The 27809-nt window shown below is 41.7% G+C and overlaps 2 protein-coding genes across 4 annotated transcripts; both read left to right on the top strand.

Moving 5' to 3' along the window:
• Positions 1-145: 145 nt before the first annotated feature.
• LOC120689907 (pre-rRNA-processing protein TSR1 homolog) lies at positions 146-8869 on the top strand. Of its 3 annotated transcripts, XM_039972352.1 has the most exons (21): positions 146-478; positions 554-639; positions 1253-1330; positions 1446-1577; positions 1887-1937; positions 2033-2173; positions 2260-2382; positions 2490-2567; positions 2739-2828; positions 2924-3043; positions 3169-3252; positions 3506-3604; positions 3693-3881; positions 5600-5675; positions 6816-6919; positions 7033-7289; positions 7514-7600; positions 7702-7929; positions 8141-8219; positions 8294-8357; positions 8465-8869. In XM_039972352.1, exons 1-21 carry the CDS (start codon positions 397-399, stop codon positions 8572-8574), a joined length of 2358 nt encoding a protein of 785 aa, XP_039828286.1. In that variant the 5' UTR covers positions 146-396; the 3' UTR covers positions 8575-8869. The 3 variants fall into 3 exon arrangements, with proteins under 3 accessions (XP_039828286.1, XP_039828285.1, XP_039828287.1); XM_039972351.1 differs by having other exon boundaries at positions 8294-8869; XM_039972353.1 differs by having other exon boundaries at positions 420-478; positions 1253-1367; positions 8294-8869.
• Positions 8870-10402: 1533 nt separating this feature from the next.
• On the top strand, positions 10403-19685 carry LOC120689906 (E3 UFM1-protein ligase 1 homolog). The gene is made up of 20 exons (XM_039972350.1): positions 10403-10786; positions 11348-11659; positions 11974-12240; positions 12320-12367; positions 12828-12893; positions 12974-13077; positions 13820-13913; positions 13980-14036; positions 14158-14599; positions 14681-14835; positions 15105-15170; positions 15273-15341; positions 15470-15559; positions 15685-15750; positions 16660-16706; positions 16783-16846; positions 17507-17584; positions 17682-17744; positions 18780-18872; positions 19279-19685. The coding sequence occupies exons 1-20, from the start codon at positions 10613-10615 to the stop codon at positions 19381-19383; spliced, it is 2460 nt and encodes an 819-aa protein (XP_039828284.1). The 5' UTR covers positions 10403-10612; the 3' UTR covers positions 19384-19685.
• Positions 19686-27809: the final 8124 nt, after the last annotated feature.

Here is a 27809-nt window from a genome sequence, read left to right as displayed (position 1 = left end):
CCGATTTTGGTGCATACCCGATTTTGGAACGTCGGATTGGGATCTGACGGCCGCAAGCACCTGTTTGCCCCGAAAAAGGAAAATTCCCGGGAAAAGAAGCACTAACAAAACCCCACCCCACCTCGCTCTCCCTTCCTCTCCCCCCCCCCCCCCCCCCGCCGCCTTTCCGCCGGCTGTCCACTCCAAGTTCTCCGACCAGCCCGTTCCTCTCATCCGCCGCCCATCGGAAGCAGGAAGTAGCCGTCCCCGATCGAGAATCGAGCGACAGGCGAAAGGTTCCTCGGACCACCGACCGGCCACCCTGCCGCCCACGAGCTCCACTAGCCTTCCAACGACCCGCGCAGCAGAGCAGCCGGACCTCCCGCCGCCGCCGCCGCCGCCGCCGCCGCCGCCGACATGGGCGGGGGCCGCGCGCAGGTGAACAAGGCCCATAAGAGCCGCTTCGCGTCCAGGGCCTCCCGCCACGCGCACAAGATCGGTGAGTATAGCTTCTCTCTCGTCCCCGTTTCCTCTCCACCTTCAGCCACTCATCACTGTTTGCATCTGCTTCCAGACAAGGTCAGGAGCGGCAAGTCAGAGACCAGCCACCGCGCCGCCGTCAAGGGCGCTCGCGCCGCGCGCATCCAGCAGAGCAAGGCGGTTAGTCCATGCAGCATCATGCACATATGTCCCCCCTTTTTTTTGAGTGCTGTAGTAGAGTTTAAATCTGTCAATCTCTGTAGCTTGCACGATTGTTTTTATCAGTTCATGTATGGTTATTTTGAGGTGTGCTGCAACAAGAACTGCATTCATATCGGTGCTGTTGCGTAAGATTGGTCTGTGCTTAGATTGCGCAGGATGTTTTTAGCTTGCTTTGAGCTCAGTTATTTGTTTATACGACATACCAGGTATCCAGGTGGATAGAATTTCTAACCTATGTAGCTTGTATATCTTGGGCTTACTGTCTTTTGCCTTCCTAGCCAGAACAAAGTGTCCTTTATTTCGAAGGAAGGATGATTGTAAATTTAGCTCAAGTTTTCAAGTTTGTGTTGTTTTTTCAGTAACTTAACTTACTAGTGTTAAAAGGGGGAGGCTCAGGTAACTTATTGTTTACAAGGTGTCTGTTAAAATGCCTTTCCAATCATGTGGCGGCCTTGTGGAAGCAGAAGTGTCCTCAAATAATACCTTTCCAATCATGTGGCATGCAACTTATATTGTGATTTCCTCATCCTTGTTTATAGTTTTAAACCTGCTGTGTGAACTGTACATGCAGATACGTGATAAGAAACGGGCTGCTTTGCTGAAAGAGAAACGTTCGTCAAATGGACCTTCAAGCGCACCACGTGTCATTGTTAGTGTTCTTAGCTTCTGCTCCTGGATCCTACCTGGTTACTCTTGTTCTTTGTTGCGGTCATACCGTAGCCCATAGGTATGTCCTTAAGTCGACTGGTAATTATTTATTGCAGGTTCTTGTTGGCCTTTCTTCATTAGCAAATGTCGGATCACTTGCCAAAGATCTTTTGGCATTTGCGGAAGGTGGTGATGGGAAACTGAAATCATCTACTGTTGCTTCTCCTACTTATAAACTTCGAACCACGGTAAGTTCAAAACCAATATTGTTCTGATTTTTTGAGTGCAAGCAATATTAGATCAAAATGAGGCTATTGTTGAGTTTTTTGGTATCATAATGCCTCATTGCATATGTATCCATCACTATTATTGTACCTTTTTCTGTACTTTAGAGCTGAGTTAGACATTGTGCTCTATATCTCTATATCACTTTTTAGTGATTTATTATTCACTTATTAACTATAATGTTTTGTTAAATTATTTGTTTCCAATTATTCAATCTAGATAGTCAGTTCCATGTATAGAATTTTCATTCCATATTCATGATATTTTTGAAGGTACTGCAAGCACCTTATGGTGATCTTACCACATGCATGGAACTGGCTAAGGTACACGTTTTGAACCAAACTCACTTTGTTATGGTTGCTCTGTTATAATTTCTTAGCTCTAACCTGGAGCCTGCAAATGTACCTGTCCTACATAGGTTGCTGATTTGTTAGCGTTCGTTCTACCAGCCAATTCATTCTACAGTAGTGATTCGAGCAGTCCAATTGACGATTTTGGATCTCAATGCCTGTCTGTATTTCGGGCCGTGGGCTTACCTAGTACAGCCGTTTTCATCCGTGTAAGTTCTTGTCATGAGCATTTCTTGTTAAAACATTGTTTTATGATTTCTGGTGATTTACCTGTTTAGTTCTTTAACATCATCAGGATCTTCCAGCGGATAATAAAAGTAGGCAGGAATTGAAGAAAGCAGCAACTTCTTTCCTTTCTGCAGAGCTGCCTGAAGACTGCAAGTTTTACTTAGCAGACACAAAGGATGATTTGCATAAGGTTAGTATTCTTTTTAACAATGAATATTAGACCAGCTCGTTACCTTCACGGTTGTTCTTTTGATTTTGAACTCTCTGTTTGGATTATGTATTCTTCAAATTGTCCAGTTCATGTGGCATTTCAAGGAGCAGCATCTTTCGTCACCACATTGGAGAAGCCAGAGACCTTATGTTATGTCTGAGCAGGTTTTGTTACTTGCTATGCTACACTATGTTGTTTTCCTAAAACAGTTGCTACTTTATATTGGCCAAATATGTATTATGTAATTTTGCCAAAAGAACTAAATTGTTTTTCCAGCGTTGAAAGCTATATACTATACTACTTTTATATGATAACGGGTGGTACTGCTGCTTCAGGTCTCCATAAATCCTGATGAAAATACGGGATTGTGCACATTGCTCGTGTCTGGATATCTGCGGGTCCACAATCTTTCAGTGAATCAGCTTGTATGTGATCTATGTTTATTTTTTAGCTTTTTGTTGAAAAATTATTTCTTAGATATTTTGTCATTTCCTTTTCTAATACCTTCTCCATTCAAAAGGTACACGTTTCAGGTGCTGGTGATTTTCAGTTGGGACAAATTGATGTCCTCAAGGATCCATGTCCTCTTAGTGAGCGGAAAAGCTCTGATGTAATGGAAACAGAAGATAATGGAATTCAGGTTTGTTGTATAGAGGACTTGAAAGCCTTTTGGAATTGAATAATGCTAATGTAATTATGCTAGGCACTTTTTATATGCTAAGGTCATATTTTAACACAGATTTTTAATCTCCCGGTTTGTTTCAGATCGTTAACACCTTTGTTCCAGATCCTTCAAGTCAGGAACCCTTACTTGTTGAAAATGTGCCAGATCCTCTTGCCGGGGAGCAGGTGAGTATTTTTCCAATCCTGCTCCATGAGTTGTAATTTTAACAAGCATTTGTTATGTGCTTTATTGGCTATATTCGCTGTACCATTATAAATAGAATCCACATAAATAGTTCTCTTATCTGTAGATTTTTATTAACTACATTGTTCTTTCTTCCATAGCATTTCACCTGTGATATGCATTCATATTTTCTGTTAGAACTTTTGTACTTAATCTTTTCAAAGTACTAGTTTAATAATATTTATATTTGATTAGACTTGGCCAACGGAAGAAGATATGGAGGAGGCTAACATAAACAACAAACAGAGAAAATTGGTAAAGAGGAAGCTTCCCCAAGGCACTTCGGAGTACCAGGTTTGCAATTCTATTGGAGTTTGAAGTACCTCCTCTTTAAATTGATTATATTATATTTACACAAATAATCATCAAATCCTATTGCCAGGCTGCTTGGATTGTTGATGACACAGATGATGAAGATAATGACTCTGATAATGACAACCAGGCTGGTTCTGGAATGGTCATTGATGAGCAAGGTCACTCAGACCAAGGAAGTGATGGTTCAGATATAGATGCTGTGTCTCACTTTACAGAGAAGTTCGATGGAGAAACTATTGGGGATTCTGAGATGGCAGTAAGTTTCCTTTGTCCTCGTTTGATGGGCTTTATGCATTCTAAAGCACTTGCTTGCAATATTGGAGTTCAGTGTTTCACTATCACTAGTAATCAGCTGTATGTTTTTTTGAACGAATAATCAGCTCTATGTTATGCTGTGTTTATGGGCCCACAGGACCCAAAAGAGGAACACAGTTTCTTGGTATTTGATAACAAAGCTGGAGAATCGTTTAAAGCATCGATTGTTCACCAAACCAGTCCATACCATTTGGGTGTAAGTTACACTACCACGATCATGAGAGGTAGCCTACTGCCTACCAATGAAGGGCAAGAAGGAATTAGAAGGGGAAACTCATTGTCCAATCCCAACTCCCAAGCACTGGCCATCTTCCCACTCTCCACTTTCCTCTTCCATCCAATGTTCTTGTTGCCCAGACATCAATCAGATTGGGAAAGCCCAGAGGTCAGCTTGACCTAGGGCCGCTTGGATTGAATTGAAATGCAATAGCTTGGTTCTTACAAAGGGGTGGCTGCTGGTTATATAGGCAGGGCCATTACCTACTCCCTAGCATATTCCTTGCATAAAGCAAGATGCTCTAATCTACTTGGTTACCAAGGCGCCTCATGATCAACTTGAGAGCCAAGGCATCCCTAATTGCAACAAAAGTAAAGTGCAGGAAAATAAGATACAAGTGCTAGCTTAACAACCATCAGTTCTGTTAGACCCCAAACACATATAGTAACAAGAAGACAGGTACTATTGCAGCGCTGGGCTCATGGATAACTAGTCGTGACATTTGATGAATTGGCTCAATGGTAGTGTGAGCCAGTTCATAGCCTTGGTCTTTTTGAACCATAAATACAGGAAGGGAGGCCCTCATTGTAAGATTTTATTTAAGAAAAAGAACCACTAAACAAGCAATTGTATACAGAAGAGGAAGGAGAAAACAACAAAAATAAAACTTTATAGCAACCAAGCAAGAGAAGGAGCTTAGCAAAAAGGCTTAGCAGGGAGAGGAAAACTGGGGTCTTTTGAGTCACTAAATCTATGAGCCTCAGCCTAGCTTCCTCGGAAGGTTCCATATTTGCCAGGCGCAAATGATGAAGAATTCCATGAAGAAGGGACTCGAAAAATGTTACTTGGCTTAACTATCATTTTTATAACCTTGGTTAAGATTGCAGGAGAGGAACAACACTCAGAGAATTTGTTGACTAAATGTTGTAGTCTCAACCATTTTGATGTTTGGCCAAAACTTGGCACCTTCGGTCCCTAGGTTTCTTGAATGCCTTGGGTTGTAAAATCGTACTATTGAAAAAGTTGTGTATGTGTGTGTATTTGTTTTTGGGGTGGGGGTGGGGGTGGGGGATTGCTAAATCGACCTTTCCTTGTCTTTTCAACTTGTTATCCTGTTGTTCCTTTTTTATCTATAGAGCATACACGACCTATTCTACATGCATCCTACTGATAGGAGTAGGATCACCTCACACTCCAGTTAGCTTCTGCATGCGTCCTATTCTCTAGCTGATCCTGGCGACTAGGCATTGGTTAGATTATGTGGCCAGCAGTAATCCGGCAACACCTACATGTACATGCACATTGTGATTAATCGATACCAACCATTCATACCAGCATTCCCTTCTTACACCATCCTCTTCTTTTTTGATGTAAGTGGTTACAAAGTTTATTTTGGGTGCATGGCAATATTAAACCATCTAAAAAAACGTATGCATTTGCAGGATGAAGAAAACTTGACTAAAGACCAAATAGAGGCAGAGATTAAGAAAATCAAAGAAGCTAATGCTGATGATGAAGGTATGGGTTTCTATTACCTTTAATGGGTTTTCTATAAACTTGTAATGTTAAATTGCCATTATTTGAGCATGATAAACAAAGGTGCCTAACAAGTCTCCTGTATTGGTGGTTGTATGTTTTCCAGCAAGTTATGACTGCCAATTTAGTATGGAACACATTTCCTTGTATGCATACTAAAAGGATAAGAAACATATAATCCTTCAACTTTGGCTGATGTGTCAACGGCCATGATTAGGGATTGCGATGGGCTCCTCCCCAGCTGTGAATTCAGCTATTTGGGCAGGGGCTTGCAATTCTATAATTTCAGGAACATTTTGGCAAAATAGTGCAACCCAGGGGCGGAGCTTCATTGTGGCCAACTTTGGGGGTGGCCACCCCTGGCCCAGTAAAGGCTCCATAGTTCTATAGAATTAAAGCCCACTCTGCAATATTTTGTAAACTTCTGCTCTTTGCTATGATCAAATTAGTTTTATTGGCCCCTGCTGCAATTTGGTCCAAGCTCCGCCACTAGCTCAATCTATCCCAGTTGGAAATATGGGGAGTTCCCAGCATTGATCCCCTTGCTGGACTTCTTTCATATTGAAAGTTTTGGCTGTACATCTCCAGATGGAAGATTTGAGTGAAAAGAAGAAAACAGAGCCACACAATCACCCTTAAGCATCAGAACTGAGCTTGTGTCCACCTTAAGCAACTTTATTTTCACAACTTCCGGAGCCAATGCCACCTTGCTCCTTTCCTCCCCGCACAACACTTCCTGTTGCTGCATAAAAGGTAGGAAACGATGTAACGTTGCGTTAGGGTCTGATAGAATTTTGTTAGCCTTTGTTTCCAGTTTTATAGTTGATTTTTGTAACTTCGTCTTAAGACAACCCTGAAAATCAGTCAGGAATATTAATGTATTGTTTAGGCCCGTGTGGTCTTCACATTTGCTATGCTGGGGTAGTTGTCCCAATGTAGGTGTTGGCTGAAAATGATATACATCCTTTTTCTTGAGCTTGAGCTAAGCAAAGATTCTTGTATGACTTGTCCAAGTCAATATCAGTTCTGAATGGACTCTTAGCTTCTGTAAATTTTATCATTTTTTACCATTTGGTAAGTGATTGACAAGAGATTACATGCATATCTCATATAATGTTGCAGAATTTCCTGATGAGGTGGAGACACCATTAGATGTCCCAGCAAAGAAACGGTTTGCCAAATACAGAGGACTAAAGTCATTTAGGACGTCATCCTGGGATCCTAAGGTATCTATCGTTTAACTATCACAAATTACTTTATTTTTCTTTAAAAGTCTCCATTTTGGTAGAGAACTTACTCATTTCATGTGATGGGTTTTATCTCATCCTGTTGGCTGTAGGAATCATTGCCATCTGACTATGCAAGAATATTTGCATTTGATAACTTTACACGAACTCAAAAGCATGTCCTTGCTAAAATGGCCGAGTTAGATGGAGGTGCGAAGGATTGTGCTCAAATGGGATCATATGTTAGGCTTTATGTGAAAAATGTTCCTACAGATATTGCTTCCAAACTTTGCCATCCATCAAGAAGAGTACCTGTGGTTGTTTCTGGTCTTTTTCAACACGAGTCAAAAATGTCAGTTCTTCACTTCAGGTACTCATCCTTACTAATCAATAAGTTGTATCTGCTCCAATTTCCTGGCCTTATTGCATATCTTGAATGGTGTTGTGTACTCGATTTTCATGTTAGAAAAGCCGATGATGTATCACCCTTTAATTTGTTTGCTTTTAGCTTGTTTCCTTTTCTGGTGAAAGTAATATTGCTGCAATATGCTTCTTGAGCTTAGCGGTCCCCTATCTTTTTTTCTCCTTTTGCAGCATAAAGAAACATGACTCATATGAAGCTCCTATCAAGTCAAAGGAGCCTTTGATTTTCAATGTTGGATTCCGGCAATTTACAGCAAGGTAATGGCAGTTTTAATATTATTAGGAGATATATATTTCTCTTTTCTTTTGTTTAACACTGCCCCTTGGAAGATATCTCACTGCTCTTTTGTATCTTATAGGCCATTGTTTTCATCCGACAACATCAACTGCAATAAACATAAAATGGAGAGATTTCTACACCATGGACGGTTTTCTGTTGCCTCTGTATATGCTCCAATTTCCTTTCCTCCACTTCCTCTAATAGTTTTAAAGAACAGAGATGGCGAGCAGCCTGCCATTGCTGCTATAGGTTCACTAAAAAGTGTGGATCCAGATCGGATCATTCTGAAGAAAATTGTTTTGACTGGGTAAGCTTGGGTGCATCCATCTTATGCAAATTCTGCGGTCTTTTATCTTTTGTTGGAGGGGTTTGGTTTTCTACCTGTACACAATCACTGCTATATTTTCAATTCATGTTCTGCTGAGTTTTCCAGTTTATGGACACAGGTTATTTCGCCTTTAAGGCTCTCATTTATATCTCAGCTAATATAGGGGCACATTTGGCATGTTATTATGCAGGTATCCACAGAGAGTCTCAAAACTGAAAGCAATCATGCGGTACATGTTCCACAATCCTGATGATGTAAAATGGTTCAAGGCAAGTATATATGTGCTGTTTTGCCATTGACATATCTATTCATTTTCAGTGCCAATAACAATGTTATTTTGCAGCCTGTTGAGTTGTGGACAAAACATGGACGTCGGGGCCGCATCAAGGAGACTGTCGGTACTCATGGTGTGTCGGTTGACCAATCAATCTTTTTTGACAGCTTAGATTCAGTTACTATTATTAGTATATCCCTATTTCTGTCCCTTTTGCTAACGTTTTCTTTCCCTGAGCAGGTGCCATGAAATGCATATTCAATAGTAGCATTCAGCAGCATGATACTGTGTGCATGAGCTTGTACAAACGTGCTTACCCTAAGTGGCCTGAACAGCTCTACCATGCATAAGATTTGCCTTGACGTTTACTTGTGTCTGTACCAGCAGGCAGCAGCAGGCTATCCAGACGAGTGTGAACTTGCCAACACGGGAATGTAACCTTCTTGGAGCTGGTGTGCCTGTGCAGCCCAACTATTTTTAGTGTTAGGAAATTGTTTTTGTATTGGTCTTGGCTAGAAAGCCGAATTTTGATAGTGTGAGTATAACCTCCGAATTATCATGTTTTGATTGTTCTGTGGAGTTCAACGATGACATTTTATACGTCTACTATGCAATAGTAAAATAGTTTAATTTTGGCCCTCGGAACTGTGATTCTCTTTTAGTTAATACTTCGTACTTGAAACGTTTGATGCTTCTTGTTATGAGGCAAATGCCAAAGGTAATCAAAGTCACTTGGATGTCCTGGTTTCAAAAAAATAAAGGTCACTTGATGTACTAGTCTGTTAACCTCCGAAAATGTGTCTAGATTATGACATTTCTCGGCTTGTAGGCCAAGCATTGCGCTGCTCAGATTTAATCCAGCCCCGGCAACATTAGCAGCATCAATACCAAAGCTCCTAATGCTAAAGCAAATTCTTTTGTATGAATTTCCTGGTTTGGTAAGTGGGGTTAGCAGTTCCTTTGCTTCATGTGCCTCAATAAAAGCTCGCTCGCCACCAGATATATCTAGTCGGGCACGAGGTGTATCAGCCACAGGTGCCTCCAGTTCTGCAGGAGCCCTTGGGTCTTTTTTCAGAACTTCCAACATCATGCCTCCAGTTCTGCTGTGGCCCTTGGGCCTTTTTTCAGAACTTCCAACATCATCTTGCTCGTTTCCTTTCCCATCACCATCTGGCTCCCTTTTAAAATGCTCATCAGCCAAGGTAAAGCAAAGTTCTTCGATCCCTTTTGCATTCTCATGAACCTCTTGCTTGCCCCCCAAAAGGCCATATTTGCGAGAGAAAATGGACTCTTAAGGACACATTTTTTGCCATCCTCTCAACAAGCACGAGCCATGTGCTTTTTACTTGGTGGCCTCAACTTTATAGAGAATGTAATGGTAGAACTTGATTTACTAGCCTTGCTTTGATAACATGAGATATCGCAGTAGCAAAAAAAAACAACAATATATGAGCAAACTAAATTGTATTTCCCGGTCTCTTGGAGGAACAAAACATTAGTACAGTAAGTAGTAACAGAAAAAAATATATGGCTGACAATTAAGCGTACCACTAAAATACCAACGTTGACTCACCAAACAAACATATAGGCTGACCGGCTAAGAGCCATTTCACAAGTTGTTTGATTATAACCTTCTGTACGGCCATGTTAGCCTAAACGCTAAACAGTCGGTCCACCCTCGTTTAACGAGTAGTCAGACTATACAGCTGATTAAATGAGCCGAGAAACGAATTAAACAGACTATATAGCTAACACGGTTAACTAGGGTTTGAACGTCGTGTCAGCGAACACGGTACGTAGGAAACCAACCCATCATTTACTCTGACTAGCATGTACTCCTTCCGTCCTTAAATAAGTGTCGTTGTTGGTGTGCGTGCCACAAGTTTAATTCGATTTGTACAAAATACGTGCAACATTTGTGTCGCCAAATAATTTTGTTAAAAAACTAGATTCAAATATCTTTCCAATGATACTAATTATGTATCATAACTATTAATGATTTTTAATATAAAATTGCCGGCAGTTGTGTCTCGGGAAGCGCAAGCGACACTTAGGGACGAGGGAGTATGATTTGGCGAGTTCAAACAAGAGAAAAGAAATTATTCAAAAAAAGAGAGAGAAAAGAATGCCTTCTCTGCAGTTGCAGTAGGGAGCTGCACCGGGCCCACTTGTCGGCCCTCCGCTGCAGCCCCAGTCCCCAGATCCCCTCCCGTCTCTACTCTTTCGCACGCCGCCGTCATCCGCAGGGGCCCACCTGCCAGTCACAACTTCTCCCCAGCCGTTCGATCTCGCCGTCGCCGAAGCCTCCGTGTCTCCGGTGAGGCTGCGCGCGGGGGGCATCACACCTTGCACTTGCCCGCGACGAGCGAGCGATAGAGGGGGGCGGAGATGGATGCAGAGCTCCTGGAGCTGCAGCGGCAGCTGGAGGCGGCGCAGAGCGCCAAGTCCAGCGTGCGCCTGTCGGAGCGCAACGTGGTGGAACTGGTGCAGAAGCTGCAGGAGCGCGGCATCATCGACTTCGACCTCCTCCACACCGTCTCCGGCAAGGAGTACATCACATCCGTACGCCCTCTCGCCCATTTGCCCCCCGCAACCCCACCCCCTCCCCCCACCCTACATCCGTATGAATAAACTGTTGGTGTCAACGACCTAATTACTGTGGATTGGACTAAATTTTCTTTACATATAGTTATCCTAGTAGTTTCTGAATTAACAACATTCAGGAAGGGGTTTTAGGATACCGTGGTTAATAACTCAAAAGCATACTGGGAGTGGGATGTCATTATTCATTTTGGAAGCAGGGAGTTCCATGAAACCGGTGAAACATGTTTTTGATTTTGAACTCGATTCTGCCTTAGTAATATCTTAGAGCAAACCTCTGGATGAGTTCTGCTATTTATAGTGAAGATTCGATCTTTCCATCATTTTTTCGCCATCCACATTAGAGATACATATACAGTTGCACATTTTTATGTCCTTTTCAGGTTAAGAGTTATTGTGTAATTTCATCTAGAATTCTTATGATATGGCATAGCTCTTTCATTGTTCAGTTCAGTTCTGAACACTTGCTTAGTTGAGAATTCATTGTTTTTAGCTGATCCATGGTCAACTATGGTGTGGCAGGACCATTTGAAGCATGAGATTAAGATGGAGATCGACAAGAGAGGCCGTGCATCTCTAGTTGACTTATCAGATACCCTGGGGGTGGACCTTTACCATGTGGAGAGGCAGTCACAGAAGGTTGTCTCGGATGATCCCACTCTAATGCTGATAAACGGCGAGATCATGTCACAGTCTTACTGGGACACCGTGACAGAAGAGATAAATGAGAAGCTGCAGGAGCGCAGCCAGATTGCCTTGGCAGAGATTGCTGCCCAGCTTCATATTGGATCAGAGCTTGTCATCAGTATCCTTGAGCCGCGGCTTGGAACTATTGTATGCTTCTCATGGCTTTTCTTGTAGTGGTAGTTCATTTGGCTTTGCTCTGTAGTTTGCATTCAGTAATCTTGCTGCAACCTGCCATTTAAAATTGTTTTAGGCAGTAGTGTATGTGTCTCGTCTCTTGGTATGTCCATTTCTTTATATCATGATCCATTGACATCTGTCTTCCCAAATCTGGTGATTAGGATCAGAATATAGTGTCCATATCTTCTAACTTTAAATCTCCATGTTGCAATACTTTAGTTCCATTTTTTTTACCCATTCACAAAACTTTTACATATCATTATTGATTATTGCCCTCCTTCCAGGTGAAAGGAAGGCTAGAAGGTGGACAGCTATACACTCCAGCATACGTCTCACGAATTACTGCTATGGTTCGTGGTGCTGCAAGGGGTATAACTGTGCCAACAAACTTGCCATCTGTTTGGAACTCTTTGCAACAACAGCTTCATGAGATGCATGGTGCTAGTGGAGTTTCTGTGGAAGGTTCATTCTTCCAATCCATTTTCAATGGTTTGCTAAAAGAAGGTGCTGTACTGGGATCAGTACGTGCAGGAGGACAGTGGACACCAGCTGTAAGATCTGTATTTGTTTAATTGATATTCTTAATTCTTGAACTGTGTTTAACATTCTCGTCTTTTTATTCTCTGTCAGGTTTTTGCCCATGCTCAAAAGGAGAGCGTCGATGCTTTTTTCTCACAGGTTTAGATATTTGTAACTTACTTTTTGTTCCAACATTTCAGCATATGTTAGAATCATTGTATTTTGGGCTAATGGCAAATCAGACTCCACAGAGCAAAATATGTATGGATCTAGACAAGAACTAAAATCTAGGCGTGTATGGTATTTTCATGCACGCGCACGCACACATGTCCACCTGCCCACACATTGGATCTTGCTAGTGCTATTCACATATTTGCATCTACTTCTACTGCCCTCATTCCAAATTGTAAGTCGTCCTGGATTTTAACTGTGTCTAGACATAATGTATATCTAGGCGCGTAGCAAAAGCTATATACCTAGAAAAATCCAGAACAACTTACAATTTGGAGCAGAGGGAGTAGTATTTAACACAATCACTGTTATTTGTATCTCATACTCTGTGTTGTTGTGATGCATTATTTCCTTTTGTATTGACTTGTTCATTTTTTTTTGTGTACAGAACTCTTACATTGGGTATGACATGCTTCAGAAACTTGCGATTCCTCAACCTAAACAGTTCTTGGAGGTACTTGAGGCTGCTAATATGAATTCCCTGTTCCAGCCATCTTTATTTTGTTAGAATGTTTATCTAATTATTTCCTATAGGCTCGATATCCAGATGGTATTGCATTGGATGCTGTTTTTGTCCATCCTTCTGTGGTTGATATGCTCGATACTGCTGTTGGTGATGCAATCGAGAACGGACACTGGTATTGTTAAATTTTATCTCATTGTGGTTTCCGCTGTTATTTGCTATGAGCTCCTAACTTGGCACATATTGACCCCCCCCCCCCTATATTTCTCTTTGATTCTCCCCCTATGCACATGGTGTTGAACTATTACAAACAGGTTATGATACAGCATCATAGTAGAGGTGCAAATGATGTAAACTGATCAAAGTAATACTTAGACCACCCCCTCTAGCCACTCCGACCCTAAAACCCAAGTGTTAGAGTGGGGGAGAGGGGGGAGGGGCTTTATCACTGGACCAACATTCCCCCTACGGCGAGCGAGCCGCGCCGCGCCTGTGGCTGCTGGTCGCTGGCTGCTGGTCTCAGCGAACCCTGCAGGGGAAATCGCGCAGCGGAAGAAATGCGTGGCCGGTGGGTTTCGAACCCGGGACCTGGCTCTGGTACCAACTTAGACCACCCCCTCTAGCCACTCCGACCCTAAAACCCAGGTGTTAGAGTGGGGGAGAGGGGGGGCTTTATCACTGGACCAATAGTAATAACAAGCTATGTAAACAGACTAAGCTAGTAACTTTGGTTTACACTGTTCAGTACTTAATAAAGTTATGCTCCCTGAAACAGCTGGGACTTAAAAGACAGTATCAACAATTTCGAGTACACCATTATCTCTTTTTCAGAATTTTCCTAATTGACTGTAGTTACTCCGTTTTTCTGCCATGACAACTACTTTTGTGGTGTCATAAGATATTCTTTCTTCTTTCAGGATTGATTCTCTTTCAGTTCTTCCATCATATATTAGTGGCCCTGATGCAACCAAAATTTTGTCTATCTGTCCATCTCTGCAGAAGGCTATCAAGGTGGGTGCCTTTAATTAGTTCATGTTTTACATTTTTCATGATGACCAACTCTTCTTTCTTTTGCAGTCTTCTAAAGCAGTGGTATTTGGAGAGTCATGTGTCTTCAGTAACATATTCATTAAGGTGAGTCCCTCAAAGCTTCATGACCTTGTGATAACCTTTCTTGCAATTTCTACTCTTTATATTTTATACCATTACAATTTCTGAATTAATTCAATGTCCCTTGTTTTGTGAACAATTTCAGGGTATTTTTGACCGACTTGAGAAAGATATGGACTCGTTTGGTATTAGACATAGTGTTGGTCAAGGAAGGCCTGTGAATGTGAATCTGGGTAGTGAGCACAAGACAGGTTCTGGTCAGTACTCAGACACAAGAGATCTCGGTGATAATGACACTAGCAGTACTGGAGTTTCATCAGACAGAGGGTCAAAGAAGAAAAGGGGGAAAGGGACAGGGTCTACCAAAGGTGGGTCACTTGAAAAGGATGATGACAATGAAGAAAGTGTTCCTGTTAAGGGAAAGAAATCTCATAGGAAAAACAAGGATGCTGGTGCATCAGGCGATGTAAAACATGGTGGTAAAAAAGCGTCAGAGAAAATGAAAGAGGAGAGCACAAACATCTTCCCTGATGAACTGATAGAGCAAAAGGTTTTGGCTGTGGCTCCAGAGTTAGAAGAGTTGGGAGGTCAGGAATTAGATCAATATTTAGACAACAGTTATTTTGAAGTGATTCTAAAAGTTTTCTAATTGTTTAAATGAATATTAGGCTCTGATGACTCAAATGCCCCCCTTAAATTGCTATCTTCTCATCTGAGGCCAATGCTTGTTGACTCATGGACAAAGAAACGGAACACTATGCTGTCTGGAAATGCTGAAAGGAGGCGTCGCTTGCTTGATAATCTGCAGAAGCAGATAGATGAGGTAACCAGCTTATCCCATTTATATGTTGGGTTTTTTTTTTTGGTATTCTCCCTACTTTTTAGTTTCCGGGGTGGCTGTGTTTGAATTGTTGGTCTATATATGTATTGTCTCATGGTTTTATGTCATTGCTGCTCTAGTCTGATTTCCAAATCGTTTTTCTGCATTTCTGCACCCTTTTGTGATGCCAAATCATGTGACCCTTTTGATGATATTGTCATATATTCTTTATCTGTTGTTTCTTGATGGAATTCTTTGTCTATTGCGATCAGGCTGTCCTGGATATGCAACTTTATGAGAAAGCTTTGGATGTATTTGAGGATGATCCTTCTACTTCTGTAAGCTGCCATAGGCATCATCCTCACAAGATTTCTTGCTTCTCAAATTAGTTATGAGCATTTATTTATGTTCCTTGTGATTATCTCTTTTTGTGGTTGCAGGGTATACTACACAAGCATCTGCTAAAAAGTATGGGCACTCCAATAGTTGACAAAGTTTTGATTACATTGGTAATCTTTATACCTTGCTCATGCACAGTTTATACTACTCTAGCTGTTTTACTATGGTTACAGTGGTTGTTAAGGTGTTCTATTGTTTGATGAGCTTGAGAAGAGTTATTTCTCTGAACTATCAATAGGATAAGGATAGCAAATTGAAGAATGGAATGGAGGTTGAGGATAGTGAAGAAGATCACGTCCAATTGAGCACTGCTGATCGAAGCTCTCTGGTATAACCTGTTTTTCACTCTGCCATGTATCATGTGATGGTTCCCTGCATCAATCCTGAATGAGAACTTCATTTGGTTTAACTTTATGGACTTACCCTCCATGTAAATGCAAAATAATTCTTCAGGCCAAGGATCTTCCTGGTGCATTGTCATCGAAGGCTCAAGCTTTAATCCAGGCACTGGAGGGAAAGGTATAGCTTTGAACATGATGTAAAATGTAGCATATTTATTAAGTCCTGAATTTTATATTTCTTTTACATCTGTAATGTTTACTGGAATTTTGGTGATGCGCTAGAAGTTATGTAGCACCTATAAAGTTGTGGTATCTGGTATGAATAGGATTTCACCAGTTAACGTGAAAAATATTCTTGAAGCAATGAATTTGTCTCTTCACAAGTTCTTCACTGATGATTCTGCATTATTAGGACGTTCTTCAGTAGTAGGAGACCAAAGAAGGTCATGGCCCTCCCTTAAGCTAAAATTTTCTTAAGAATAATACTAGCATTTAGGTTTTAACTTTTATATGCTAACTAGATGCTAAATTGGCCTTCTTGATTTGAAACACAATCATGTTTGTGCCAGTTCTCCTCCCATGAACTAATAGCTCCACCCCTGAATATGGTTCAGTGCCATACTGTCAAGATGCCATATTCTGATTTTTGTTGAATACACTAGCGAATCTGTTGTTGCTTACTTGCTTGTGTTGTGCCTATATCCTTAAACTATCCTGCCAAGATACCAGCTATTCTATTTTCTAATACCATTTAGAATGAATATGAAAACAGTATCCAGAAAACGGTATGCCTACAGACATACACAAAGATAAGTATTGAATTTGCTCTTAGTATATCTTGCAAGAAAAACTTGTCTAATTCAAAGCGTGGCTTTAGACAGTGGTTTAGATTTTATGAGAAGTTTAGCTTACCTAAACATTCATATGATTACTTCATCAGTTACACACATTTTCAAGCATGTGATTTTAGTTCTTATTTTCTAACAGTAATGACAAATTGCTGTCTCAATATATAATGAAGCTGCTTAACTTCCAATATGACCTGTAATTTTATTCCTTTCTAACCTTTATGAATAATATGTGGCAGAGATTTGATTCATTTGTGGATGCCTTAAGAGATATACTGGAGGAAAGGTAATGTGTAATGTTTGCAACGGTAACCTGCATTTTTCATAGTTATCAAAGTGCTTACTCATTTTGTTGGAAGCAGTGGGTTGACATTTAAGAAGCTTGATAAAAGATTAGAGAGGACAATGCTGCATTCCTATCGCAAGGTATGTTTTTCGCTTTCTGGACTGCACAACAGCGTTCAGAGAACTGGCTTGGACCAGTTGGTTCCCTGTAACCAATCCCTGAGCAGGTTTCCAAGTTTTAGCCAGATCATGCCCTTAACCACATCCATACTATTTGATCTGCCAATTCATTAGGTATGCATATGCCCCAAAATCAAATTATGAAAAGCTCAAATTGAAAATTTAGCAAACTCTGGGAAAGCTGGAACCTTTCTTGTAGGGTTTTCGAAACTGATGTACTGTAGTCCCCCCCCCCCCCAAAAAGTTCCCCTGTTTGTTTGAATTTTCTGTAGGCTTAATAATTATCTGCTAATATTTATGTATTAGTTATATGGTGGTATTAGCATCTCCATGACTCCATGAGCATATACTGCTTATGTATTTAGCTTGGAAATAGTGCAAGCACAAGTACCATAAGTCCATAACACAAAATTTCTGATCATATTACAAAGATTCTAGATTGATACGATGATGTTTAGAGTTTAAACTGCTGAGGTATTGCATGCAGAAAAAGACTATTCCAATGCAGTATAAGTATACAGTGTACTGAACAAAGAATATGGTATTTGCCTGGCATGTTAATTGCTTTTATGCCTAAAGATTCTATTGCTAATATTTGACACTTCAATATATGCAATGAAGGACTTGACAGCCCAAGTTTCATCTGAGAACGATCCTGTGTCCTTTCTTCCAAAAGTCGTTGCTTTACTGTTTCTGCAGGTTAGTTTGATTATATTTTCTCCCCTTTTTATTTCTCAAATCTTCATTCTATATTCTCATATTGATCTCATTTGCATCCTGTTTTAATATTTTGTAGGCATATAATAAGGCTCTTCAGGCACCAGGAAGGGCTGTCGGTGCTGTTATCACACTGCTGAAGGTAATTACAAGTACTCTCACTTCCATTTCTTGTTAGACATTCTTCTGTAGTTCTGGCAGAACATCATCTTATGTAGCAATAGTAATTAAAGATGGAAGATTGATGATCTATTTGCTTGACACATTGAGCTGCATATTTGTCATTTGACTTCCAAAAGAATTTTGTCCCACATCTCATAATGATAAACTTATTTCTTAATTTTTTGTTTCCCCTTGGAAAAGGAACTTGTACAATGTGTTGTGTGTTACGTACTCATCTTAGCTTTGTTTATTCATCAACAAAAAAGGAAAAAAAATCCCGCTTTGAAATTGGCTAGCCAGCTATCGGTCACTTCCTTGCTGCCTATAGCTGTTTAGGCCCTTTTCTGGGTAGTCGTCGTTTATTTTTCTTTCATAATGTGTGGCGCTAAGAGTCAATTGGGGTTCTTCGGGGGAGCAGGCTCTGCCACTCCTCCATTGTTCTTTTTCTATGTTAATGAAATGACACGCAACTCTCCTGTGTCGTTTGAGAAAAAGAACATTGATCACTTCCTTTCTTTGCTTGAGTGCACAGAGAGGAAGAGTTGCTTCTCACAGTAGAAAGGGCATACTTTCATAAGACTGCATGTTTTTCTTTGCAGTGTGTTGTACTTGGGGTTCTTCCCTTTTTTTCTTCTTAATATAATGAAGCACTGTTCTCCTGCGTTTTCGGAAAAAAAAAGAAGAAGAGGATTTAATACTAGGGCTCATTGAACATGCATTACCTCTCTGTTTGCTAGAAACTGCCTGTTTTTTTTTTAAAAAATATTCTAGCATATCTTATCAATTATATTTTTAAAGTTCAGAAATAATCTCCATGTGCATACAAATCCATTGAACTAGGTTGGAGAATCCCCCCTTCCCAGTTCATTTTTGCCGTGATTAGTTGGCTAAGCTTTTTTTAATAGAAATCTGGATGTTTGAACTTATGTGATCCTGTATTTCTCATACTCAGATTAATTTTTTATGAAAGAAAAATATCTGTGTGTGATTGTACCACTCTTCGCCATTTTTGCAGGATAAGCTGCCACCTTCAACCTACAAGGTATTGGCTGATTATCACAGCACTACAGTGAAAGTTCTAGCCCTACAAGCTGCTGCTACTGACGATGTAAGTCCACTTACACAACTGCAAATTATATTCTCATGCTTTTGCATTGGAAGAAAAATATTGATAGTTTTTGCAATAGGTATTTGATGCTGGCTTGAAACTTGTAGCACATAATGCTGAAACTTCATAGATCCCTAGATCTAATCTGTTTGAAGAGCCATGCTTTAGCTGGTACTATTCATTGGCTTATATTCTGCAATTATGAGCCCACAGCGCGTAAGCATTGCGCATACAAAAGCGCATCCTCTAGCAATCTAGCACAACCATCTATTTTCACTGACTGAAAACGGTTTGTGATCTTGCACATTTATTCATATGCATGAGCATGATGTCTGAACAATTTACCAATCTTCTAGGACGGGAACTAAGCTAAACCATGAACTTGTACTGTGTCTGTGCCCTGTAGGAAGAAGATTGCACATCAGACCGAATGCGAGAAAGGAAGGAAGATCTTGAAGAACGGCTGATGCCAGAACTGAAATCCCTGGTCCTCGGCACAAAGAAAGAGTGATCAGCAACATCCTGTGCATACCGGGCCATTTCGGCGTACATACACAGCAACCCTAAGCTTAAAATCTTATTTTCCCTCGTTTTTTCATGCTCGGCTCTTGCAATTTGCACCGTTTCAAAGCAAAAGATGGCAGGAGACAGGTTTACTGATTGTATAAGAATCCTACTAGTTTATAGTGTCGTTCACATTCCTGCACTCCAGGGTTTCTAGTGACAACAGAATTGTCCTAACGGTGTAACGTAGAACAGTGGATGTTGATACCAAATTTAGTCGGCATATGAGATCATTAATTTCGCACTCGAGTTCAGATGCTTTGGAGACCATTCGAGATAGGGACCATATCGGCCTTTCGAGAGCGGAAAGGCCCCTATCGGCGTTCCAGCAGCAGCAGACGGGTGGTCCTGATAGGCCTATAGGCCTTGCGACAGCCGACAGGGGCCTATAGGCCATCCACTGGCCGATAGGCCGCTTATGAACAAACTTTGCTGCACCGAAGCCGAATTGCAAAACAAATCGCTCGCATTCACATCACATTGGTGTCACCTTGCCACAAAAAGGGGGTGCAAACAACGCATGCATGATTTGTTTTGAACTTTAACAACCGATTGCTGCTGGTAAATGATACTTGAGTTTCATGAAGCATGAATAATTAGCACAATAAAAACACATACTAATTGCATAGGATTTTGTTTTGATGCACATAACCATAAAAAAACTTCCCAAGGCCGTTCAAATGCTAAAAATCTGTGCTGTGAATGAAATAGGGGCAAGTGTTAAGAGTGTCAACTTTGAGAGAAACTTGCTATTATAGGAGTTAGAGTTTAAAGAATGGGTTTCGTTAGAGCATCTCCAACAATTCTCTATTGGAAGTTTTGGCCGTTTTGGCTCCGTGACTCTCCAACTCAGCATGCCATGGTGGATCGGCCAGGGGAAAAGACCTCTCTGCCCTCTCTGTATTTCCCCTGTTTTCCCGTCGCTGCCCGACCCTCGCTTCTCATCCCGCGTCGCGCGTCCCCCATCCCCGCCGCGACGGGGGAAACTCGCACAAGCGACGCGGCGACGGAGGTCTGCTCGCGTCGAGGGACCGGCGTCCGCCGAGCCCACCACCTCCCCGCCTCCAGTCACCTCCGCGCCCTCCCGTCCGTTCCCTGCGCCCCCTCCTCTGCCCTCGTTCTCGCGACTCCACTCGGCGGCGGCGCACGGCGAAGCAGCCAGGGGACGGGTGGCCGGAAGCCGACCCCGATCTACACCTCCACAACCCCGACGCAAGGCAGGTTCGTGGCGCACTTCCCCCACCCCCGCGGCCTCACTGGCCCCCGTATTTTGCTTCCTTTGCCGAGCTAGGGTTAGGGTTGACGTTGATTTTTACTGCAATCTTGGCTTGTCGTCTGAAAAAGCTTGTGTGCTGATGTAGGCAGGTGATGTAGTGGTGCTCGATCCTGATCTGTGACCATGGAACCTGGCGGCATCCCCCCTTGGTGAGTCTCTCTAATTCCACGGGCAGTACATATGACTGGGCTGGGTATATGGGAACATTGGCTAACGATGCACTGTTTTTATGTCTACATTCATGCTAGGATCGAACCTTGCAATGCATTTAGGCTAGTTCTTAAGGTTGCTAAGTACAATGTGGTTTATCATGATGAGGTTGTTGAAATGTGTGACCAAGAACACGAGTTGTGGCTGGATAGGAGTGTTGGGTACAGTCTAGCTCAGTTTCATGAGGATATGGCTACAAAGATTATTTGGGGACCTAGCCAAACATTGTCAATTTGGGTTTTGGACAGTGATACTGTTGGCTCTACATGGAAAATTAGAAGGGATGGACACTGGAGCAAATGATAGAGCAGAAATGGAAGGAAAGGATGACATACATTGTTGTTGAGGTTACTACAAAGGATGGTTATGAGACAAATGACAGTGGCATTCCTCCTAGGTCTGGTGTGACTAATGTTGATGCTTCATACAAGGTTTTTAAAGCGGTAAGGCGAGGCGAGGCGATGGGGAACCGCTCAGTCACCTAGGCGACGCCTAGGCGGGCTAAGGCGAGCCTTAGCAAGGCGATGGGAAACCGCCTTGTAGCCTAGGCAACGCCTTAAAAACCCTGGCTTCATATGTTGGAGCTAATTCAGAAGGCATTGCTGATACTTGTACCTCTCCAGCACAGGATGGCGATGAGGCAGTTCCAGTAGACTGGGCTACACTGACTATCTTACAAGATGAAGCTCAGGATGGTGAGGCAAATGCAATAGCTGATGAGGATGTTGTTTATGAGGCAATGGGGTTCCAAGCAGCTCATGACAGGGCTGAGGAAGCTGATACAGAGGAAATTCCCATACCTGCCATCTCTAGAGAACTTGAAAGGGAGATGGAAGATGCTGCAATTCCTGTTGATGACACAGCGCCTTCTGAGCCTATGGCTGAATGGGATTTGGATTGTCCTGATATGTCGGTTGGCACACACTATCCATGTATGGATGACTTTAGGTTGGCACTTAGGCAGCATGCCATTAAGAAAGATTTTGAGCTTGGGAGTTGGGACTAAGAAGTCTGACGCAAAGAGGTTCACTGGATATTGCACGGCAGCTGGCTGTCCTTAGGTTATTAGACCTAAGACTCAACGCGATAAGAGTGTCAAGGTATATTTTTGAACTAATTGTTTTGATTTGTAGCATTGCATTTTTGTTCATGCTTTATAGAGAGCTTTTTCTTGAGTTGGTTTCTAACACAAAATGTTTTGTTATGCAGATTCAGATCAACAGTGATGACCACAAGTGTCTGATAAACTATTTGGTAAGTGGTCTGATTCTTATGATTGGTTGTACAGATTCAAAGCTGAGGTAGAGTTGAGGTCATCTGGCAGTGTTGTAGAGATAGACACAGTCACAGTTGATGGGAAGGTACATTTCACTAGATTTTTTTGTGCCTTCAAGGCTTGCATAGATGGATTCTTATATGGTTGCAGGCCTTACATTAGTATAGATTCCACACATTAGTATAGATTCCACGCATTTAAATGGAGAGTGGAATGGACAAATGCCTGCAGCTTTAGCATTAGATGGGCACAATTGGATGTTTCCACTAGCATTTGGTCTCTTTGACACTGAAACCAAAGAAAATTGGACATGGTTCATGGAACAGCTAGGTAAAGCAATAGGGCCCCTACCTAGGCTGGCTGTTTGCACTGATGCATGCAAGGGGCTTGAAGTTGCAGTGAAACATGTGTTTCCATGGGCAGAGCAGAGAGAGTGCTTCAGACATCTGATGGAGAACATGAAGAAGTACTACACTGGAGAGGTTTATGCAAAAAATATGTGGCCTGCAGCAAGAGCCTACTCTCCACATAGGTACAAGTACTTTTTTGACAAGGTTGCGCAACAAGCCCAGGAGTAACTAAGTGGCTAGATGACCATCACAGTTTGTTGTGGGCAAGAAGTAAATTCAGCGCAGACATATATTAACAACAACCTAGCTGAGAGTTGGAATGCTTGGGTGAAGGAATTGAAGGCCCTGCCTCCTCACATCTTGGTCGATGCAATAAGGGAGAAGTTAGTGGTACTGTTTGCCAAGAGGAGGATCTCAAGCTGCTTATGATGGAATAGTAGCAAATATTACAGATAGAAGTCAGTGGCCTAAAGTGGATAAGGGATTTCATTTGCATGAGTCAATTGGGAAAAAGAGAGGACCAGGCAGGCAAGTGAAAAACAGGAAAAAACCAGCGGCTGAGAGAAGTGGGAAGGCAACCAGACAATCCATATGTAAAGGATGTGGTGAAACTGGGCACAGGCAATGTGGCCAGCCGGGGCTACCTCGGCGTCCCGGCGCTCCCTCCTCCCTACGCCGCCCCCTCCCCCTCCCGATGGCGCTCCCCTCCTCCCGGGCCGATGGCGTTGCCTCCGCCTGACGCCGCCCCTCCTCCTGATGGCGCTCCCTCCTCCCAGCTCATGGTCCGTTCCGGACAACGTTCCTCCTGTTGCTGATCCGGGTACTGGCGCCGCCCACCGCCCGCTGCTGGCTAGCCCCTGCGTGTTCCCACATTCATGGAGACGATCTCCCGTTCCCAATGCCGCTCAATCCTCCCATCGCCATTCCGCGAGTCCGATCTGCCCTCCCGTCTCCGGCGATCCTCCTCCGGCCTGCCTTCCTATCAGGTGATTCCCCCACCGGCTCAAGGTCCCCTTCAATTTCCTCATGTTTTGTTGTTCCTACGATTAATTTTGTGCTGCCCATTGAACACCATGGTCGCCGCTGCGGAGGTCTTGTAGTTGGACAGGAATGCCTTTTAGAATTTTCTCATGTTAGTTTAGTGTTATGTCAGTCTCGGTTTCGTGAGATTGTAGAGAAGATTTAGCTCAACACAATATTTAAGTTACATAAACCATTGATAAAATTAGATTTGTACCATTAAAAGATCCAAAAGTTAGATATATACCATTGGACCCACATGTCATTGACTCATGTGAACCCCACCTGTCAGTGAGATAATGATGGTATATATCTAACGTTGTGATCTTTTAATGGTACAGATCCAAATTTCCCTAAACCATTTGAACTTGTGCTAAACATGGGAAATGGATCTACTTGCTTTTTTTTCAAGAAATGTGTAAATTTACATGGAAATACAGGATGAAAAATTCTCCTCTGCTTTATTCTTCATTTAGGCCCTGAGTCCTGACCATGTAACCCTACAGAGGTTTCGTGTTGGTTGTGTTCATGAAACAGGGACTAATAATAATAAATGTAAAAGCAAAATATAGATGGAGAAACTTCGATTCCAGTCAGATATTCTTGACTATTAATCTGCAAGCATGTGCTGATACTTGAGCCTGGGAAAAGGTTCAATTGCATGGTTATTTGTGTTATCTTAAAGAGCTTGTAGACTGCCAAATTATAGGCTATATGTTTTCAACTTGTATGTGCATAGTTCTGAATTAGAAGTGCTAATTAGAATAATACGCCGACGGAGGCTGACACCAGCCTGATTTTGATGTGCATTCGTATGTCTAACACACTTTTTTCATTCCAGTAGTCATTATATGCATTTCAGATTTATGTAATGAATCATTTCAGATTTATGTAATGAATCCAACTCAACATTTCATTCCTTCAAGCGATAAGTTACTCTTAAGAATTTAGGTGACTGCTTAGGCATTCACTCACTACCGTATTACCCCTCCATGATTATTAAAGCCATGGTTACGCATTGAAATGTGCTCATGGTTTATGCTGTCAGTCTTTGAATGCAACAAAAATGCTATTTACTGACTCTCACAAAAATCAACGTATGCAAATTGCAAAGTACCCATTTTTTATTACCACAACTAAGATGAATTGGCTCTTGCAAAATCATTGTATTCACTTTTGTTACTACAATGTCGGTGGACCAGTTTTTACAAAATAGTTGGGTTTTCTGTTCACAAACATAAGTTTTCTGCCCACATCTTTTTTTTATTCACAGACTACCATTGTTGGCCGTTGGTACCACCATTGCATAATGTATCATGTGAATTTTTTGGTGTTTATGATTGGGTCGAGTATTATTTACCACCTGAATTAAAGAATGCTTTTTAGTAGTTGCAACTTCACCATTAATACTCTTAAAGGAATTCTGGTCGAAGTAACTATCTTTGTATTTTCAGTCTTAGCATTATTGAACTCTATTGAACCGGCATGCGGATGCGGGGAATTAGGCAACGGTGACGGCATGGAGCTGGCAGTTGTGGGGGGTCCAACGGCAACGGCATCGAGCAAGCTGCTATGAGGTTTCTGGAGGTGAACAATGAGTTTCACATCACCGGATCGGCAAGTGCAGCTGCGTACAGTGGTGGAATTCCAGGTATAATACAGACAAATCCCATCCAGTTGTAGATCTTAGTCGATCTGATTGAGCCTAATGACTTCATGTGTACATCCAAAATTTGTAGAGACTGGACTAGCCAACCAAATATTTGGTACTAGGCCAAATCTTGGATCATTTAATTGCCTAATGCCTTATATATGAGATCATATGTTCGGATCAATATACTTTGCTAATCTAACTCAAGAGAGGAAATAATGGTTCATTGTACTATATTTTGTCTGATAAATATGTCTTGTTCCATCTATATGCTTGTGATACAAGCCCTATGCCTTTGATTGATTTCTGTGTAAACAATGATATTTGGTGTTCAATGTTCTGCCAGGTGACGAAAGGAATAATAATTAAAATCTGGGCACACACAGTTTGCACTATCAAACTCTGCAGCTAATGGAGGCATTACCAATTCATCAGGTCAAGGGAGATAACTGTTATTGTATTTGGGCATTAGTGGATTAGCCAGTATCTCATTCCCATCTTTCTCATGAAACAATTGCTAGTTCCTGTAACCGTGCAGTCTCACACTCAGTATTTTGAGGTACGATGCATCTCAGTCAGTTTAGCAATATGAGCCATGTTTGGTCCACCAGTGTGTGGTAGTCCAGAGATGCAATGCGTACACATTTAGTTCTAGAAAATTCAACATTGCCTGGATTTGTTTGCTTTCAAAGGTTGCAAGTTGCAACATAATAAATGGAGAATTTTCATCCAAGTCAAACTTGAATTGCTCTTTGTAAGTTGTAAATTCTTCAAGAAATACTTATATATTTTACTTGTTAATATTACTACGTGTGATGCTGCAGATACCAGAGGGAGGAGGTGAAGATACAGGAGTGGGTGAGTTGCCAGAAATCTAAATGACTAAGTTTGAAGCTGGCTGCGCAGTGCAGTGTGATTGTTGATGAGTTTATTGGTGCACGGAGATCATCTGATACAATCATCATAGGTGAGGCATCGAGCAGGTGCATTGGAGCAAATTAGGATGATTGATATGATTCTCAACATGTCAGTGCATTCGGATGTGCGGATAGTGTATCCAGAAGTCTCTTAATGACTGCCTTCTTTGCAATGAAAATTCTGGAATACTGTGATGGTGAAGGCCATGGCTGCCTAAAGACTAATATAAATCTGGTTAGCACAGTATACTATTTTCTTAAACTACATCCCATTTCTGCAATACCCCAATTTTCTTGTTAAAATATTATAGTTATGCTTTCTTGCAGGCACGATCAGCTGTGATGAGGGATGAGATGTTGCATTACCGACGAGCTTCTCTAGTTTAGTATTGAAGGGTTCCCCTTCCATTTAAATATTTATCTGAAGTATAGTGTGTGCTAGCTAGATCAGTGTCCCCGTGCCTCCTTTCATTGTCCATATATACATGTTACCCTGTTACACAAATTAACTTGGTGAACAAATATGCTGCTAGTAAAGTCAGTCTGTTGTATTTGATGGTGTTCTTCTGCCTATCCGTGACACATTCTCTCGCAAATTCTTTTGCCAATGCATTTTTCGAATACAATGTTCGGAGATGGAGACAGGCAGAGGTAGTGTTTCCAAAATTTAGCGATCATTTTCCTCCAGCGATTAGGATTTATTTAGGAAGGATGCTTGGCGGAGACAGGAACGATGCTTGCCGGAGACGTGCGTGCGTGCGACTGACTACTGAGAGAAAAAAAACAAGCATTGCTTGCTCGGTCCACGTACACGTCGGTCAAGAAACAAAAAAACCAGACTGACTACTGAGAGAAAAAAAACAAGCATTGCCTGCTCGGTCCACGTACACGTTGGTCAAGAAACAAAAAAACCAGACGCGCTCGCTTCTGTGCGTGCGGGTGAGCCGCGTCGGAACGGCTCGCGCTCGAAGAAAAACCGCTAGCGGGCTGCGCCAGGGGGGCGCTCGAGTGCGCGCCGCCGGTTGGCTCGGGTATGGAATATTATTCCCTACCCAGGGTAGGGATTAGCCCTGTCACACACACACACACACACACACACATATATATATATATATATATATATATATATATATATATATATATATATCTTAAACATCTATAGTTAAATATGAAAATGGACCCAATGCCAGACCAAGACCCCAATATGTAAACCAAACTGCTGCAAACAGCAGCCCAGTAGTTCCTAGAAAAATGTGGTGTTTGCAAAGAATAACACATACCTGTATGTGATCCAAAGCACCAGAAAGTTCCTGTGGCATGGAATTCAGCTCATGCTTTTAGTCAACAGTAGCTGAATCGCGTTTCCTTAAATCACGTTCAAGCAAAGTTCTCTGGCTTTGCAATTTCTTAATTTCTTTGTGGGCCTCTGCTTTCTCACTCTGGTAAAAGAACATGTATCAACTATACGTCAGAAACAGCTGGCTTTTAAGTGGCAATAAAATTTATATAATAACAGTGGCATGTTGCCTGTTGGTAACCTGAAGTTTTGTTTTCTCCTGAATGAAATTCTTAAGTTTGTTCTCGGTCTCTCTTAACTTTGTTTTAGTTCTATCAAGTTCCTTTTGGATAGATTCCTTTTCTTTCATCAAAGAAGATGATGACAAGATTGATAC

This window comes from Panicum virgatum, chromosome 9N (assembly GCF_016808335.1).
Source record: "Panicum virgatum strain AP13 chromosome 9N, P.virgatum_v5, whole genome shotgun sequence".
Classification (NCBI taxonomy): domain Eukaryota; kingdom Viridiplantae; phylum Streptophyta; class Magnoliopsida; order Poales; family Poaceae; genus Panicum; species Panicum virgatum.
Note: the sequence above shows the minus strand (reverse complement) of the source record. Positions and strands in the feature narration are given on the sequence as shown.

What these genes read in the sequence shown, in the direction of transcription:
- LOC120689906 (XM_039972350.1), top strand. Translation starts at nt 10,613, where the DNA reads ATGGATGCAGAGCTCCTGGAGCTGCAGCGGCAGCTGGAGGCGGCGCAG. An exon ending in AGGATGATCCTTCTACTTCT is followed by an intron (nt 15,171 to 15,272) that starts GTAAGCTGCCAT and finishes TTGTGGTTGCAG; the next exon opens with GGTATACTACACAAGCATCT. An exon ending in AGAGATATACTGGAGGAAAG is followed by an intron (nt 16,707 to 16,782) that starts GTAATGTGTAAT and finishes TGTTGGAAGCAG; the next exon opens with TGGGTTGACATTTAAGAAGC.
- LOC120689907 (XM_039972351.1), top strand. Translation starts at nt 397, where the DNA reads ATGGGCGGGGGCCGCGCGCAGGTGAACAAGGCCCATAAGAGCCGCTTC. An exon ending in CATGCATGGAACTGGCTAAG is followed by an intron (nt 1,938 to 2,032) that starts GTACACGTTTTG and finishes TGTCCTACATAG; the next exon opens with GTTGCTGATTTGTTAGCGTT. An exon ending in GTACAGCCGTTTTCATCCGT is followed by an intron (nt 2,174 to 2,259) that starts GTAAGTTCTTGT and finishes TAACATCATCAG; the next exon opens with GATCTTCCAGCGGATAATAA.